This window comes from Ailuropoda melanoleuca, chromosome X, assembly GCF_002007445.2.
Source record: "Ailuropoda melanoleuca isolate Jingjing chromosome X, ASM200744v2, whole genome shotgun sequence".
Lineage (NCBI taxonomy): Eukaryota > Metazoa > Chordata > Mammalia > Carnivora > Ursidae > Ailuropoda > Ailuropoda melanoleuca.
Genome location: NC_048238.1, coordinates 48123544 through 48141780, shown reverse-complemented (window position 1 = coordinate 48141780; position 18237 = coordinate 48123544). Strand labels below are relative to the sequence as shown.

Below are 18237 nucleotides of genomic sequence, written 5' to 3'. Positions count from 1 at the left end.
TCAATGATATAGAAATAAAAATAACAGAACAATTTAATGAGACTAGGAGATGGTTCTCTGAAAGAATTAATAAGATTGATAAATCCCTAACCAGTCATATCAAAAAGAGAAAAGATCTAAATAAAAGAAAAATCATGATTGAAAGAGGAGAAATCACAACCAACACTGAAGAAATACAATTATAAGAGAATATTATGAGCAATTTTATGCCAACAAATTAGGCAATCTGAAGAAATGGATAAATTCCTAGAAACATATAAACTACCAAATTGAAACAGGAAGAAATAGAAAATCTGAACAGACCCGGAACCAGCAAAGAAATTGAATCAGTAATCAGGGGTGACTGTATGGCTCAGTCAGTTAAGCGTCTGCATTCAGCTCCTGTGATCAAGCCCCATATTGGGCTCTCTGCTTGGTGAGGAGACTGCTTCTCCCTCTTCCTCAGCCTGCTGCTCTTCCTACTTGTGCCTTCTTGCTCTCTCTCTCTCTGTCAAATAAATAAATAAAAATCTTTATAAAAATTGAATAAGTAATCAAAAATCTCCCAACAAACAAGAGTCCAGAGCTGGATGATCTCCCAGTGGAATTTTACCAAACACTTAAAGAATCAATGCCCATTCTTTTGAAACTGATTAAAAAAAAAAAAAGAAATGGAAGGAAAACTTGAACTCATTCTACTTGATCCAAAAACCAGACAAAGACTCCCACCAAAAAGGAGAATTATAGACCAATATTCCCAAAAAACATGGATGGAAAAAATTCTCACTAAGATACTAACTAATAGGATCCAACACTATATTAAAAGGATTATTCACCAGGAATAAGTGGTATTTATTGCTTGGCTGCAATGGTGGTTCATCATCCACGAATCAATGTGATACACCACATTAATAGAAGAAAGGAGAGGAAAAATATGATCCTCTCAATAGATTCAGAAAGACCATTTGACAAAATCCAACATCCTTTCTCAATAAAAACTCTCCACAGTGTAGGGATAGAAGGAACATACCTCAATATCATAAAAGCCATCTATGAAAAACCCACAGCAAATATCATCCTCAACAGGGAAAAACTGAGAACTTTTCCCCTGAGGTCAGGAACATGACAGGGATGTTCACTTTCACCACCTTTGTTTAACATGATACTGGAAGTCCTAGCCTCAGCAATTAGACACCAAAAAGAAATAAAAGGCATCTGAATTGGCAAAGAAGAAGTCAAAATTTCACCCTTCACAGACAACAAGATACTCTATGTAGAAAACCCAAAAACTCCACCCCAAAATTGTTAGAACTGATACAGAAATTCAGTAAGGTCATAGGATATAAAATCAGTGGACAGAAGTCAGTTGCATTTCTATACACTATCAATGAGACAGAAGAAAGAAAAATGAAGGAATTGATCCCATTTCAAATTACACCAAAACCCATAAGATACCTAGAAATAAACCTAACCAAAGAGGTAAAGGATCTGTGCTCTGAAAACTATAGAACACTTATGAAAGAAATTGAGAAAGACACAAATAAATGGAAAAACATTCCATGCTCATGGATTGGAAGACCAAATATTATTAAAATGTCTATGCTGCCCAAAGGAATCTACACATTCAATGCAATCCCTATCAAAATACCATCAGCATTTTTCATAAAGCTGGAACAAACAATCCTAAAATTTGTATGGAACCAGAAAAGACTGTGAAGAGCCAAAGGAACTTTGAAAAAGAAAACCAAAGCTCATAGAATCGCAATTCCTGACTTCAAGCTATATAACAAAGCTGTTATCATTAAGGCAGTATGGTACTGCATAACAACAGACATATAGATCAATGGAACAAAATGGAGCCAGAAAAGGACCCTCAACTCTATGGTCAACTTATCTTCAACAAAGTAGGAAGGAATATGCAACGGGGAAAAGACAGTTTCTTCAACAAATGGTGTTGGGAAAATTGGACAGCCATATGCAGAAGAACAAAACTGGACCACTTTTTTACACCATACACAAAAATAAACTCAAAATGGATGAAAGGCCTAAATGTGAGATATAGGAATGCATCAAAATTCTAGAGAAGAACACAAGCAACCTCTTTGACTTTGGCCATAGCAACTTCTTTCAAAGACATGTTTCCAAAGACAAGAGAAACAAAAGCAAAAATGAACTACTGAGACTTCATCAAAATAAACAGCTTTTGCACAGCAAAGGAAACAGTCAACAAAACTAAAAGGCAACCTACTGAATGGAGGAGGATATTTACAAATGTTTTATCAAATAAAGGGCTAGTATCCAAAGTCTATAAAGAACCTATCAAACTCAACACCCTAAAACCAAAAGATCCAGTTAAGAAATGGGTAGAAGACATGAACAGACATTTCTCCAAAGAAGACATACAAATGGACAACAGACACATGAAAAAATTGTCAATAACACTTGGCCTCAGGGAAATGCAAATCAGAACTACAATGAGATACCATGTCACACCAGTCAGAATGGTTAAAATGAACAACTCAGGAAACAACAGATTTTGGTGAGGATGTGGAGAAAGGGAAACCCTCTTACACTTTTGGTGGGAATGCAAATGGGTACAGCCCCTCTGGAAAACAGTATGGCAGTTCCTCAAGAAGTTAAAAATAGAGCTACCCTACAACCCAGTATTTGCACTGCTAGGTATTTATCCAAAAGACACAGACATAGTGATTCAAAGGGGCACGTGCACCCTAACATTCATAGCAGCAATGTCCACAATAGCCAAAATATGGAAAGAGCCCAGATGTCCATCAACAGATGAATGGATAAAGAAGAAGTGGTATATGTATAATGGAATATTACTCAGCTATCAAAAAGAATGAAATCTTGTCATTTGCAACAATGTGGGTTGGACTACAGGGTATTATACTAAGCGAAATAAGTCAGTCAGAGAAAGACAAATACCATATGATTTCAGTCATATGTGGAATTTAAGAAACAAAACAGATGAACATAGTGGAAGGGAAGGAAATTAAACTAAGACAAGAACATTGAGGGAGGCATACCATAAGAGACTCAACTTTAGGAAAGAAATTGAGGTTTGTTGGAGGGGAGGTGGATGGGGGAATGGGATGATTGGGTGATGGGCATTAGGACAAGCACTTGAAGTAATGAGCACTCGATGTTATATGCAATTGATGAATCACTAAATTCTACCTCTGAAATTAATAAAACAGAATATATGTTAAACTGAATTTAAGTAAAACATTAAAAATAGATTAAAGACCTAAATTTAAGATCTAAACTATACAGCTCTGATAAGAATACATATGGCAAAATCTTCCCAACATTTGCTTTGGCAGTGATTTCTTGGATATGACAGCAGACACACAGTTAATAAGAGAAAAATGTAGACATAATGGACTTCATTATTTTTAAATTGTGCATCAAAATACACTATAAAGAAAGTTAAAAGGCCACCCACAAAATGGGAGAAAATATTTGTAATTCATAACTCTGATAGGGGATCAATATCCTGAATATATAGAGAACTCCTAAAACTCAGCAACAAAAATTATAGAACTCAATTAAAGATGAGCAAATGACTTAAATACTTAAATAGACATTTCTCCAAAGAGTACATGGACGACTAATCAGTACATGGAAGAATGTTCAACATCAGTAATTATTACAGAAATGCAAATCAAAAGTACAATGAGATACCTCTTCACACCTATTAGGATGGCTACTGTAGAACAAAAACAAAACAATACAAAACAAAACAGAAAACAAGCATTGGCAAGGATGTGGCGAAATTGTCACTCTTCTGCACTGTTGGTGAAAATATAAAGTGGTGCTTGCACCATGAAAAACAGTATGGTGGTTCCCTAGAAAATTAAAATAGAATTACCATATGACCCAGAATTTCCACTTCTGTGCATATACTGAAAAGTATCCAAAGCATGTGTCAAAGACATATTATACACCCATATTCTAGCAGCATTATTCCCCAAAGCTAAAATGTGGAAGCAACCCAAGTGCCCACTGATGGATGAGTGGATAAGCAAAATATTACATACATGCAATGGAATATTATTTAGCCATGAACAAGACTGAAATCTTGTGATTTGCACTAACATGGATGGAGCTGAAGAGTATAATGCAAAATGAAATAAGTCTATCAGACAAAGACAAATACCATATTATTTCCCTCATATGTGGAATGTAAGAAACAAAACAAAGGAGCAAAGGAAAGAGAGAGAGAGAGACAAATCAAGAAATAGACTCTTAACTATAAAGAACAAACTGATGGTTACCAGAGGGGAATGGATTGGTGATTGGGGTACATAACTGATGGGGATTAAGGAGGGCACTTGTCTTGATAAGCACCAGGTGAAGTATAGAATTGTTTAATCACTATTGTACACCTGAGACTAATATAATGCTGTATGTTATTGGAATATAACACTGTATGTTATCAGAATTAAAATTTAAAAGCCTAATAAAAAATAAAGGCATGGGAATGATAGATGTCAATTAAAGAAAGAAGGAAACTCTGTACACGTCGCAATATAGATGAATCTTGAAGACATTATGCTAAGTGAAATCAGCTGGTCACAGAAAGAAAAATATTGTATGATTCCTCTTATATGAGATACTCAGAGTAGTCAAAATCATAGAGACAGAAAGTTGAATGGTTATTGCCAGGAGTTAGGGGGAGGGAAGAATGAGAAGTTATTGTTTAATGGGTATAGAGTTTCAGTTTTATAAGATGGAAAGAGTTATGGAGATGGATGTTGGTGATAGTTACACAACATTACGAATGTATTTAATACCACTAGAATGTACTTAAAATGGTTGAGATGGTAAATTTTATGTTATGTGTATTTTAGCCCAATAAAAGTATTGAAGAATAAAAGACTGAGACTAATCCTGGACACCAGCTAACGATAGCTTCTTAATCACTGCCCACCATCTTTCCCAAAGTGGTTTTCTGCTCTTCATATCTTCATGTCCAGCAAATGTAAGGCCTATTGTCCACTTTCAGATCTCCTAGAATCTACTGTCACACACTTATCCTCAGAACATGGTCAATTACATTGCTTTCATTACCAAAGTTTTCTTCCATCTAATCTATTTTACTTCCTAGCTCTACCAAGTAGCTAAACCACACCGAAATTTGCTATATCATTTCAACACTGTGCTTTACCCAAATCTGTGCGGCTGAATACCTTATCTGAGACCAGGCTTTAAGCCTTGTACTGCATCCCTCAACATAGCAAGCATGCCTGCATGTAATGTCAATCTGTTCCTGGCCTCATATTGCCAAGAACCTGGACAGTCTTACTGCTTTAAATAGCTCTTCAGAAATACACTTAGAGAAGCACTCCTAAAAGTGTGACCTGTATAACAGTGCTACCAAAAGATGTTCATTAATAAAAGGTTCAGTAATTAAGTATGATAAATTCTATATACTCTAGTCCCATCTTGGATATTTTTGATGGACAAAAATAAATACAAGGCTCTGAGAAGCCCTGCAGCAAAGAATACTATTTGACCACATTTAACTTAGTGTTTAGCAAACACATTCAGACTCATAGCTTTTTTCACCAAACACTTATCCCTTGGAACTCAGTTTGAGAGATGCTTGTTTCAAGTGTACCTCTGAGGTACCTCCAGGCTCCAGTTTCTAAGTCTTCCCCAGTTCTCAGGTTCCAGTCAATGAATTTCATAAGTTAAGGATTCCTCACCCAGGATTCCAAGATGCTTATTTTCCTCCAGCTGCACCTTTTCCTGGAATGTCTCATCTTGGAAGGCTTCATATCGGACTTTCCAGTAAGTGCCCCCAATCCTACTGGAACTCTTCTGGAAGAATTTATCTGAGCCACTGACATATAAAAAAGACAAATGTCACATGACTTAATTATGTATCAAATATGTCCCCATCTCACCCTTGGTCTCATCAAGTTATGGATACTTATATTTAGGAAGAACCTCAGAGATCATCCCAGTTCAATTCCACCGAGTAAAGGTATCTCCTTTGATAACACCACTAATAAGTAGTACACTACTTCTGCCCACTTGAGTCTTTCAAAAGTCAGGGGACTTAGTTTCAGAGAAAGCAATCCCTCTTGCTGTTGGATAGTTTTAATGGTTGAAGTTCTTTTTTTTGGTAGGCTAAGATCTTCTCTTGTAAGTTTCAGATAATGGGACCAGTTCCACCCTCTGAAGTTAAATAGCCTTACATCTGTCCTAATCATCCTCAGATACTCAAGATCCTTTCCCACCTTAATAAAAAGTATTCTGCATTTTGGGGCACCTGGGTGGCTCAGTCAATTAAGTGACTGACTTCAGCTCAGGTCATGATCTCAGGGTCCTGGGACTGAGCCCCATGTTGGGCTCCGCATTCAGCAGGGAGTCTGCTTCTCCCTCTCCCTCTGTCCCTCCTCCTGCTTGTGCTCTCTCTCTCTCAAATAAATAAAATCTTTTAAAAAATGTTCTTCATTTCAAAATGAAGGCCCACTAACTTAGCAAGCACAGTTGGAGATTCTAGAAGCTATGCTGAGACCCAAGTTCCCATTTTCTTATACTTTCTGCAGATTCATTCCATTATTTCTTACTGGAAGGATAAACATGATGTGTGCCCTAGAATATTTCTCCCAAAACTCTCCTAGTCATTCACTAAGTACCTCTTCTTTAAAAGGCCTGGAATCACTGATAGCCCAGTGAGTCAGTATAACTTAAAGCCTAGCATCTGAACAGGGAACTAACATTCTGCCCTGTTTTGCCTACATCTGAGTAATGGATGAGGCAGGAGAATTTGGAGAAATTCCTCCAGAAGGATGAGAATAGAATGGCTATAAGGCAGGTTGCTCCTGCTATTCTATATTTCTCAGAGCGCTTTTACACTCCTGCTCAAATGCCTCAGATTATAGAAAAGAAAGAAAGGGACAATGAGGTAAAAAATGAGTAAAATAAAGAAGAGTTGGATAAATGTCATTTCAACTGTTCTGGTTTCTTTTGGGTCTTATTTTCTTAATGCAGCCTGGGATCATAGCAGAAACAATCTCAAACTCTGCTTGAATCCTTTGCTGAGAATGTGACAAAACCCTACAAAAAGCTTTGTAAATTCCCAAGAGCAAGCTCTCCAGGGGACCACAAGAATTTGGCTAACAGTTGTGTCATGTAATTCCAACCAATGATTGTAACCTCCAAGAGAAGTGAGAGATTTCTGAGAGGGAGTAATAGGTGTTGAGCTGGGCCCACAAGCTGGGGGAGAAGAAGCTGAGGGAGGAGAAGCTGGGGCTCACTGCCTCTTACCTGCCTGGTTCCCTCAAATTCTTCCCAGTACTCCCATCATGCCCCATTGGGCCGTAGTCCCATTGAATCTCATGGGCTTCAATGAAGTATTGCCGAACTTTGCCTGTGAGTTGGTTCATAGGAGGGGTCATGGAGCAAGAGTTGACCTTGTAGAGTGCTTGCATGCCATCTGGAGGAAGAACATCATGGCTGGCTCCATTCCACCCAACAGGTCTTATAGCCAGATGACCCACCTTCCTCCTTCCAATGTTTTTCCCTCCCACCTTTCACTAGGCCACTTTCTCTCACTCCTCAAGAACCTTGCTGGAAGAAAGGGAGCCTATGAGAGAATTCAAGTACCTTCACCTGCTAACCACAATTGACTCATTTACCAGATCCTCGTTTCTGCTTCTGCGAAAGGCTTACATTGTAGCAACATCACAGAGTTTGAAGTCAGAATACTTGAGTTCCAGTCTAATTCTTACCACTCTCTGTAGGACTTTCTGCCACTCACTTTCTAGAGTTGAACTTTAACCCATGTTTTGTAAATGAAGGGAATAGGGATATCTATCACATTGGGCTGGTGGAAGCATCGCATTCTAAAAAGAGTGAGTAAGGGGAAAAAAAGAGAGAGGAGTAAGTTACATGTAAAGTGACATGCTCCCCCAAATAATGGAACATCTTCTCTACATAGAGATGAAGCTTCAGACTTGAGAATGTCAGGAAAATTTGAATTCCAAATAGTATCTCCAAATGTGGAAAAATTTACATTGAGGCATAGTGATAATGGATGATACTGCCTTATATTTGCTTGGCAACTTTTAGCGGTCATTCAAGTATACTACCACATTTGAACCTCACAACCTCCCAAGGAAATTTGAAATTCATAAATTAGAAATTTGAGGTAAGAAAAAGGAGGAGAATATAATATTAATTTTTGTTGAATATGTATTACATGCCAAGCATTGTGGCAGGTGCTTTCCTATGTACATTCCTTCAATCCTCATAACCATCATGTGAAACAGACTTCTAACATCCCGTTTTGCAGATGAAGGAAACCAAGGATCAGAAAGGTTAAGTAACTTGCCCGAGATTAAACAGCTAGTCAGTGGTGAAGCTGAGATTTAATCTCCTATCTTTTAACTGCAAATTTGTATGTTCATTTTTTTTCTTTCAGAGAAGTTATATGAATTACCAAAGTTAATTAAACAATTTGTAGAACAAAGATTTGAATTCAGGCTTATCTAGCTGGCACTAAGGCCCGTACTTGTTTCACTATTTTGCTGCATCCCTAACCTTCATCCATATTCACTCATACTCTCTTACCCAGGTACCTTTGGGACCAAAAGCAGGCCCTTGATGATGGAGCATGGGTAAGTGAGCTCTGTTGATCAAACCTACCACCACAGACTCATTATCCTACCAGTCTATAACTCCTCACCTACTCAAATCTACTTTCACATACTCATACTACTTTCCTGACACCTACCTAATTTATTATATATCAAATAATTCTAGAAAGTAAGAGCTGGCAAGGATCTTAGAGACTATTTAGACCAAACCCCTCATTTTATAGATGTGGCAAATGAGGCCTATACATGGGAAGGGACTTTTCCAAAGTCATACAGTGTGTTTTTCACAGAGCTGAGACAATAACTCAAACCTTCTAATCACTTGTCTAGTGCTCTTTTCATTGTCTCATATATCCCTCCTCTCCTCTGATGTTCTTTGATGCACTATGCCATTACTTCATCAAATTTCACTCTAAAAACCAAACCTTCTACCCCTATTACTGTTGCATCCCAACTAGAGTGTCGCTACTTGTCCACAATACTCTAAGCTCTCTCAGAGAAGCTTTCATCTTCTTTAATCTCTCCTTCACTGTCTGTTCAATAAACTGCAAATACCTCCAGGTCTTAACTCCTTAGAATTCTGAGCAAAGAAAAACAGCTTGAAAGTTTGTTTATCCATCTCTATACCATCTTATGTTAGAGATGGGGAAGATAAAACCCAGAGAGATGTCCCTGAGGTCACCCTGCAAGTTAATGGCTGATTCACAGAAAAACCCGGCTAGGTCCCAAAATTCCAATCTAGTATTTCATCCTTTATACCTAGCTGTCTCATCTGAAAGACTATCTTATGGCTCCTGATGACCATTAATGTCATCTTCCTTCTATACCTCAAGGGAGAAAGATGTTGGATCTCACCTCGCAAGTGACTATTCACTTGACAGCTAATCAACCAGGTGCCAGGTTCCTGAGGCACCATCTCAGCAGTCACAAAGGTGGCTGGAAAGATATGAGCCACATCAGTGCGGTGGCCCCGGATGGTCAGTATCTGTCCATGGAAGTAAGCTGTGTGGACATCTACTTCATTACCCATGCCAAATAAGTGCCAGGCCACACGCTTCTGTGCACACATGCTTAGATCTGGTAAGTTCCCAAAGACAAAGCCATTGATTGCTGCAAAGGAAAATCCAAAGAAAATATCAGTTAGGAAAGTACAGCCTGATGAGACCATATACATTAATTTAAAATCTCATAAACACCCTGGGAAAATAAGCAGATATCATTGATCTCAAGCAAACAATGAGATAACCAAGGTTCAGAGAAGTGAAGTTATTTTCTCCCAAGGTCACAGTTAAGCAGTAGAACCAAGATTCCAACCCAGCAATCTGAGGAAACTTTCTAATAAATGGGGTTTATTTTGCAAACTATTTTTTCCTTCCAGGCCAATTTCCTTCTGAAATTTCCACAGGAGAATTTTCAAGTTAGCTAATTACCATGGTTATCAAAAGTAATTTGTATAAAACTGAAGAGAAATTTGAGCTGTCCAAGCCATCCCTTACATTTTCCCTCTGAGTTTTCTCCTTCTCTTGGAACTGTCTGGCTTTGAGACCATCTCTGGCACCAAAGGGACATAAATCTCTTTCTTAATTAAATAAAAATAAAATCAACTTGTTTTTATTACTAAAATCAGCTATCTACCCATGCTTCAGGGCTTTTGTGTCTTTGTTTTGAATTTAATTAAGGTGATCAACTTCCTTATAGCCAACCATTTGTTTAAAATAATTTTTTCCCCACATAGTAATTTTCCCAAACTTTTTAGGATAAAGAAATGTTGTTTAATTATATCAGTGGGCAACCCTCACCCTGAGACACTGAGAATAAAGTACATGACTTTGGAATAAATAACCTAGGCTATTGCACATTAGGAGGCAAGGTACCTAATGGCAAGAACACAGCCTGTGCAGTCACACAGATCAGTGTTGGAATTTTAGCTGCGCAGTTTATCTGTTGTGTAATCCTGAAGCCTCAATTTCCTCATAGGTAAAACAGGGAAAAGGTACCTACTACTCTTACTTCTTGCGAGGAGTAAAAACAGGGAAAAGATGACTACTACGTTTCATTCTTGTGAAATATATGGAAGTATCCACCAAATGCTAGGCCCAATGGAAACCTTCTATCAGTCTCGAGTGTCATGGTGTGGCTACCCTCTCCCAGCTTACCATGCATCCTATTGCTTTCCTGAAAGGCTTCATCTTCTTTGTCTACTGAGGTAGGATCTGAGCAGTAAGTGACAATGTTCTCATCGATATGCCAGCTAAGGTTCTCATCTACCACACTGAAGAGCAGGAAGAAATCATTATCCACATCCTTCCGCTGAGGAGGGGAATTCCCATCCAGGGTTCCTAGAGTAAGTAAGAAATGTGCCCTTGAGAACCTTCTCTCTCTAGCAATGGTAACCTGCAAGGGGTACTAATAAAAATAAATAGTAAGAGTCTTTTGGCAACAGAAAAGCAGATAAGACCTCTGCTCCTAATTTCTGTTTCCAAATTTCTATTTTCCCAGTTAAACTCAATTCAGTTGAGCCTAGGACTTGAAGGTTGGACATATAAGGTTGAGAATAATTCCCTCCCACCATTCCTGCCTGTATCTTCAACCCAGGGCCTTAATCTGACCATACTCCTGCAATACCCAGGTCTTCCAGGTCTGAAAATACTTAAATATACCATATTTCCAATGAAGTCCCCAATTCTTCCCAAACCCTGATAGTTACACTTTTGATCCTAACCACATTTAAACTGTTATCACACACCTTTTTAAATGTGATTTGACTCCCATCATTACTAATTCAAGGTTTTACAATGAAATAAGAAAATAATAAAGCTTTTAAAAAGTAATAAAATAGGGAAAATAGTGGGGAAAAAAGTTTAGCAGGATTTATTCCTGCTAATAAACAAGGGCACGGAATTAACACCCTTTTAGGTTGCTATTTAATATGTAGGTGATTCAGCTACATCAGTTCTTCCTGTAGATATCTAACACTGCATCTCAATAGCTCACGCTTGGGGCCTGTACCTCTTTTACACGTGATAAGGGGTCCAATGAGGCCAGTTGCAATGTCTCGTGGAGCATCTACATGAGAATGGTAGATCCAGGTGAGGCATGCTGGGTCAGCATCAGTGGGTGCATGGCCTTCTGGAATGGTCCAGTTGTAAATGTGGCTGCCTCCCGGGGGAACAGAGTCATCAGCTTTTAGTTGACCAGAGGAGCCATCTGGGTATAAGGAGCCTAGAAAATGAAATTGCACATGCCCAGTCTCAAGGTGAGTGAGAGGGAGCCTGGCAGTTATAGAAGCCAAGAGAGGGCTGACATATGGGAAAGTGCTCCTCATGACCTGAGGAGGGCACATATTCAGGTAATATCCAGCCAAAGATTCCCAGACCTCACATCAACAATGGGTGGAGAAGTGACAGCAATTGGAGAGGGAGCTGTGGCCAAGGAAAGTGCTTCACAGCCTAATCTAATAGTATCCTAGTACAAAGCCAGTAACCTAAAAGTAAGAAAGAAGACAGAATTCCCCCCTCCAACCACTCACTTTAGAAAACAGAAAGCAGACAATTACAGAATTTCAATCTAAAGCCAACTTAAGTTCCTCTGAACGTTAAAAACAGAACTACTCTATGATCCAGTAATCACACCACTGTGTATCTACCCCAAAGAATACAAACATACTAATTAAAAGGGGTACATACAGCCCTATGTTTATAGCAACATTATTAACAATAGCCAAATTATGGAAGCAACCCAAGTGTCCATCCATTGATGAGTGGATAAAGAAGATGTGTATATATATACAATGGAATGTTATTCAGCCATAAAAAAGAATGAAATATTGCCATTTGCAATGACATGAGTGAGCTAGAGAGTATTATGCTAAGGAAGATAAGTCAGTCAGAGAAATACAAATACCATATGATTTCACTCATATGTGGAATTTAAGAAATAAAACAAACAAGCATAGGGAAAAAAGGGAGGGGGGGCAAACCAAGAAACAGACTGTTATCTATAGAGAACAAATTGATGGCTACCAGAGGGAGGTGGGTGGGGAGGTGGGTGAAATAGGTGATGAAGATTAAGGAGGGCACTTGTGATGAGCACTGGTTGAGGTATGGAATTGTTGAATCACTATATTGTACATCTGAAACTAATATAATAGTGTATGTTAACTATATTAGAATTAAATTTTTAAAAATGCAGCCAACTTAATGATCAGTTGGCCCACTTACCTTTTCTATGGAGGAGAAAACTGAAGAAAAATAACTTGTCCGACGACATACAGGAATTAGAGTCCTAGCCAAAACCTGGATTCCCTTTACTCCCATCACTCCCTGTTGTGTCTTTATTAAAGGCCATTGGATGGGGAATGCAGATTAGTAAACTGAACTTCCTCTTAAGGAAAAAAAATGGACCTTTCAGAACACCATGACACTAGAATAGCATTCCCTTACATTCACAGCACACTCTTCTCTTTCCAAAGCACAGCCAAATATTTTATGGAAATGTCATTCAAGTAATTCTTCATGATACAAACCAGATTGAATCTCCATATGCCTAATGAAGAATACGAGGCCCAGAGAGGGGAAGTGGCTTGCCCAAAGTCACAGCATATGAATAGCATTAGTTATCACTTTTTCTGGTAGTACCCCTGCTACCTCAGATTAATAAGGAGAAAAAAGTCTATTCTCATCCCTAGCTCCTCTCTCTCAAATGTTAGTAAAATAAATGGAATATTTGTTGTGGACAGGAGAAAGAAATGGTGGTCTGATTTACCTTCTGAGTCCTTTTCATAGAAAACACCATGGGGGTGGATGGTGTAGGGACGAGTGGCAAAATTCTTCAGGTGGATAAGGATGACATCTCCCACCTCAGCCTGCAACACTGGCCCCAAGAAGCCCAGCCAAGCAGGCTGGACCATTTCATCCATGTATGAACCATCTCTGTATTCCTTGTAAATGGTTTTTTTGTAGCTGCTCCCTATCCGGTTCTTGTCAGATTTTAGGAAGCTGGAAGCTACTCTGGGAAGGAAGAAGAGGAAGACTCAGAATTTTGCCACAGTCTTCAAACCTCTGGAGAGCTCTTTTCCAGAAGAAGCTGACCAAAAAATGTCTATTTTTGTTTAGGGAAAAACAAGGGAAAATGAGATTGTACTGATCAAAAGACAGAAGGTTAGAGTCTGTTAGATGATAGGAAGCATTAAATTAAAGCATATAAAATTGGGGTGCCTAGGTGGCTCTGTTGGTTAAGCACCTGTCTGCCTTCAGCTTGGGTAGTGATCCCAGGGTCCTGGGATTGAGCCCCGCATTGGGACTCCCTGCTCAGGGGAGAGTCTGCTTCTCCCTCTCCCTCTGCCCCTCCCCCCCACTTGTGGGTGCACTCTCTCTCTCAAACAAATAAACAACAACAACAAAATCTTTGAAAAAATAAAGCATATAAAATTGCTGATGTTTGACCACTTTTCACCCCCCAAAAAGGCAATTTCACACGGTTCAACCTAATATATAGTAATGGGGAGACAATCAGCTACGGACTGACTCTTTTAAAGTGATCAACTCCCAGTCCAAATGGCCTGACCTTCCATCATCTTGCTATATATGAGAGATCTTATAGCATAGTGGTTGAGATTGTAAGTTCTGGAACCAGGATGACTTGACTAAATGCCCATGCAGCCACTTTCAAATCTGTGGGATTTTGAGCAAGTTAGTTAACTTGTTTATGCACAATTTCCCCATCTGTAAAATGGACATAATCATGGTACCAAGTTCAGACAGATGATACCGGTGACTACAAAAATTAAAATACATAAAGAGCTTAGGACAGTGCCTGGAAAACAGTAAAAGATTAATAAATGCTAACTATTATTTCAAAGTATTAGGGATGGAAGATAATGAAGTTATCCTTCAAGGACACCTCTAATAAAAAGACTCTGTTACTTCAAAACTAGACGGATAGGAAGGCTGTTTGTCAAAAAAAGATAGCTGCTTTTCTTACTCTAATACTTACTAGAGAGTTCTGAGATATTATAGTCAACTTTGGAAAATCCTGAGGGTTTAGAGAGGCAAAGTGATTCAAGATCACAAAAGATTCTTTAATACACTCTTTCTTTTCTTTTTTTTATAATAATTTTTTATTATGTTATGTTAGTCACCATACAGTATATCCTTAGTTTTTGATGTAATGTTCCATGATTCACTCTTTTTTTTTTCAACAGATATTTGTGGAACATCAGCAAGGTTCTAAGATTAAAAAAGGTTAATCTTATGGAATCTGTGGAAGGCAGATTGGTGAGAAGAGTATTAGCTTTGTGTCCACATTACCTAGGCTTAAATTCCAGTGTAAGATGGGGATATTCATACTCAACTCCTAGAGCTTTTGTGAGAATAAGGTGAGAGAAAGTATGTAAATTTCTAGTATGGAGACTGTTGCAGAGCGATTGTTACATAAGTGATAAGTATTACTATTATTTCCTTGATTCTGAGGCTTACCATATTTTTTCATATTTTCACATATCCAAAATCAATGTAGTTCTATTCAACTATGGGAGCATAGTTTCATCACACACATCTTATAAATACTGTATATATTTCATCTTTCTTTCTTTTTTGAAAACATTTTCAGATCAAGAGAATATGGAATTACCTTTAGGACCCTAAAAATGCTGAGGCATCTCAGTGTGGAAAAGCAGACTCCATGTAGGTTGCTGTCTCCTGAGTCAACTAGCCCTCTTACCAGCAAACATTCCACTGGGTATATGGCCATGGAGATCAGGAGCTGGCTGCTGGCACACCCTGAGAAAAATCTTCAAAAGGCCTCCTGACCTCAAGCGTGTCCCCCACCCTGACTCGGTAAAATTACACAAATGATTAAACATACGTGTCATTGTCCAGAGTCTGGTTCATGATGATGTTCCTTCCCTTGGGAGCATAGTTCCACTGCACGTCCTGAATGCCCAAGTAGTAGACTCGAGTGGCCCCATTAGTCAGAGAGGGCCATGAAGTTTGTATCAACAACAGAGCCCAGATGAGATGGCCTGGTTCCATGGCCCACATTAGTCTGGGAAACTGGCAAATGAATAGCTGCTGGTATGAAAGAAAGAAAGAAAGAAAGAAAAAAAAGGCTTTGCATGTTTCTGGAAAACTAAAGAGGCAAGAGCCAAACCAAGTGCCTGAAAAAGCAAAAACTAATTAGCCCAGAATCTCTCCCTTACCTGATCCCTTTCAGTTCAAGAAACATTCTATGATCTGTGTACATTGGACTTTGGAGAGCAAAGTTGAAAAGCCACTTACAGTGATAATTATGCATCACTTCTTTCAGATTAGAAGTCTGGATGCACTTCCTTCATCAGTGTAAAATGAAGAATGTACTCTGGCCCAAAAATCAGGAAATAGGCATCAGTAAATTGATTGGGTCACTGACTCACTTGGTACCTAAATCAAGTCCCCAATTCTCCCTATGCTTCTTTTTCCTTTGTTACCACTTTCCATCCTCTGTGAATTGTTCAAAAACAAATGAGAATTCACCAAGAAACATTTACTAGAATGTTCATAGACCTAAAAATGGAAGTAGACAAAATGTCCATGAACAGTAGGATAAATGACTAAATTGTATTTTATTCATACAATGGAATTCTATATAGCAATGATGATGAACAAACTTCAACTACAAATAAAAATATAGATATCTCTCACAAATGTAATGTTGCAGAAAAAAACAAGGCACCAGAAACCAGACAAAAGAATACATACTGTATGATTTCATTTATGTAAAGAATAAAATCAGGCAAAACTAATCTATGCTGTTAGAAGCCAGTTTAGTGTTTGCTCTTTAGGAAGGGATAAGTGACTGAGAAAAGAAGAGGATAAAGGCTTCTAGGTAATGTTATCTTTCTTGATCGACATGTTAGTTACATGGGTGTATTCAGTTTGTGAAAATATATTGAACTATGAATTTAGCATTTGTGCACTTTTCTGCATGTGTGTTAAACTTCAAAAAAGTGAATAATGAAAACAAGTGAAAATATGTGAGGGAAATATTAACTTCTCAGAAGAAATGTTCTCTACTAGTTCTCTATTATGCACAACCCATTTTATTAGACCAACCCTGAGTCAGAATCAGAACTGTCTCCAGCCTCTCATTCCAGTACATCAACCAAAAGGCTAGACTTCTTGGGGGTGGGATGAACCATTCAGTCAAATAATACACAGCCACGGCCAAACCCAGAAACACAGACAATAATATAAATACACATATACATAAGTGTATGCAATCTTACCTAAAAGCAGACATAAGTGCATGTTGTCTTATTTAAAACCAGTAATGCACACACTTGCATCCACACCTAAAACCACACTGTCGCACAGAGCCTTATTACTTTAATAATAATAATAATAAATAATAATAAATCAATATTATTGTGTGTGTATGGTGAGCCAGACAGTATTCTATGTGTTTTATGTAGATTAAATCATTTAATTCTCACAACCACACTATGAAGCGTATGCCATTATTATCCATATATAACAGAAGAAGAAACTGCAGAACAGAAGTTTAAGTAATTTGCCCAAGGTCATCTCATTAACAATCAGTGGAATTGGGTTGTGAGCCCAGAATGTATGACTTCAATGCCTATGTTCTTGATCACTATATGATACCACCTTCCACAAAATATACTTGCACACTCACATACATATATACACAGAAAACGTGAAAATAGCCATACCTATATCTGGGAAAGCTCCATACACTCTGAAACATGCAATCACATGTAGTTATAATCACTTCTAAAAACAGATATACATACTCATATAGAAAAAGATACACCTAATTAATATCATTCATGATGAGGATAATAATTATGGAAGCTACCATTCATTGAGAAATTACTATATACTAAACACCATGTTCAGTGGTTTATATAAATTATTTCACTAAATTTTAGTCCTAAACACATGAGATAGGGACTATGAATCAAAAATGGAAAATCAAATATATGCACAAACTCACATATGGATAGGAAATTCCCAGATATTTACCCTGGCTAGGACTAGATATTTACCTTGGTTAATAAACAGAACAATAGACTTCCCTACAAAATCTCAGGCCCTTCGACACACAGCAGTGGCCTAAGTGTTAATTCCCAGTCTCCATATGACATTTGGCAGAAAGCCCTTGATATAGAGGAAGACCTGTTCCTTGGTTTTTCTTTCCAAAACCTGGGTCTCCCACTCACCAGTTGTGTAGACTTGGGTAATACTTAACCACTTTAAACTTGTTTTCTTACTTACAAAATATGTATAATGATGTCAACCTTGGAGAAGTAAATTAGAAAACTTACGTGAAAGGGCCCCTGTACAATTAGTGTTTAGAACACAACAGAAAGAAACTGCTGGTTTCCTTCCCCTTCTCCTACCTGTATGCAGCTTGCTTATTTATTTTTAATGTCTTCTGACACATCATATGTTCTATATTTCTACTCTAAGGGTTAACTGAAATCCTAACTGCCCCAGAAGGCCTCTTTTAGGCTGTCCATACCAGTGTCCTCTGAAAGACTACTTACTCTCTATAATACACAATTGCATTAAGTTAGGCTTTGTACTTTTGTTACCTTTCTGTGAGCTGGCTTATGAACTGTCTTTAT

General features: G+C 38.1%; 1 protein-coding gene across 1 annotated transcript in view; it reads right to left on the bottom strand.

Moving 5' to 3' along the window:
* The window catches only part of HEPH (hephaestin), a 112428-nt gene that overhangs the window by 85754 nt on the left and 8437 nt on the right, over positions 1-18237 (bottom strand). The window contains 7 exon segments of the mRNA XM_034649026.1: positions 5709-5845; positions 7279-7447; positions 9465-9719; positions 10766-10948; positions 11619-11831; positions 13374-13618; positions 15474-15653. Of these exon segments, the coding sequence (XP_034504917.1) occupies positions 5709-5845; positions 7279-7447; positions 9465-9719; positions 10766-10948; positions 11619-11831; positions 13374-13618; positions 15474-15653 (1382 nt within the window).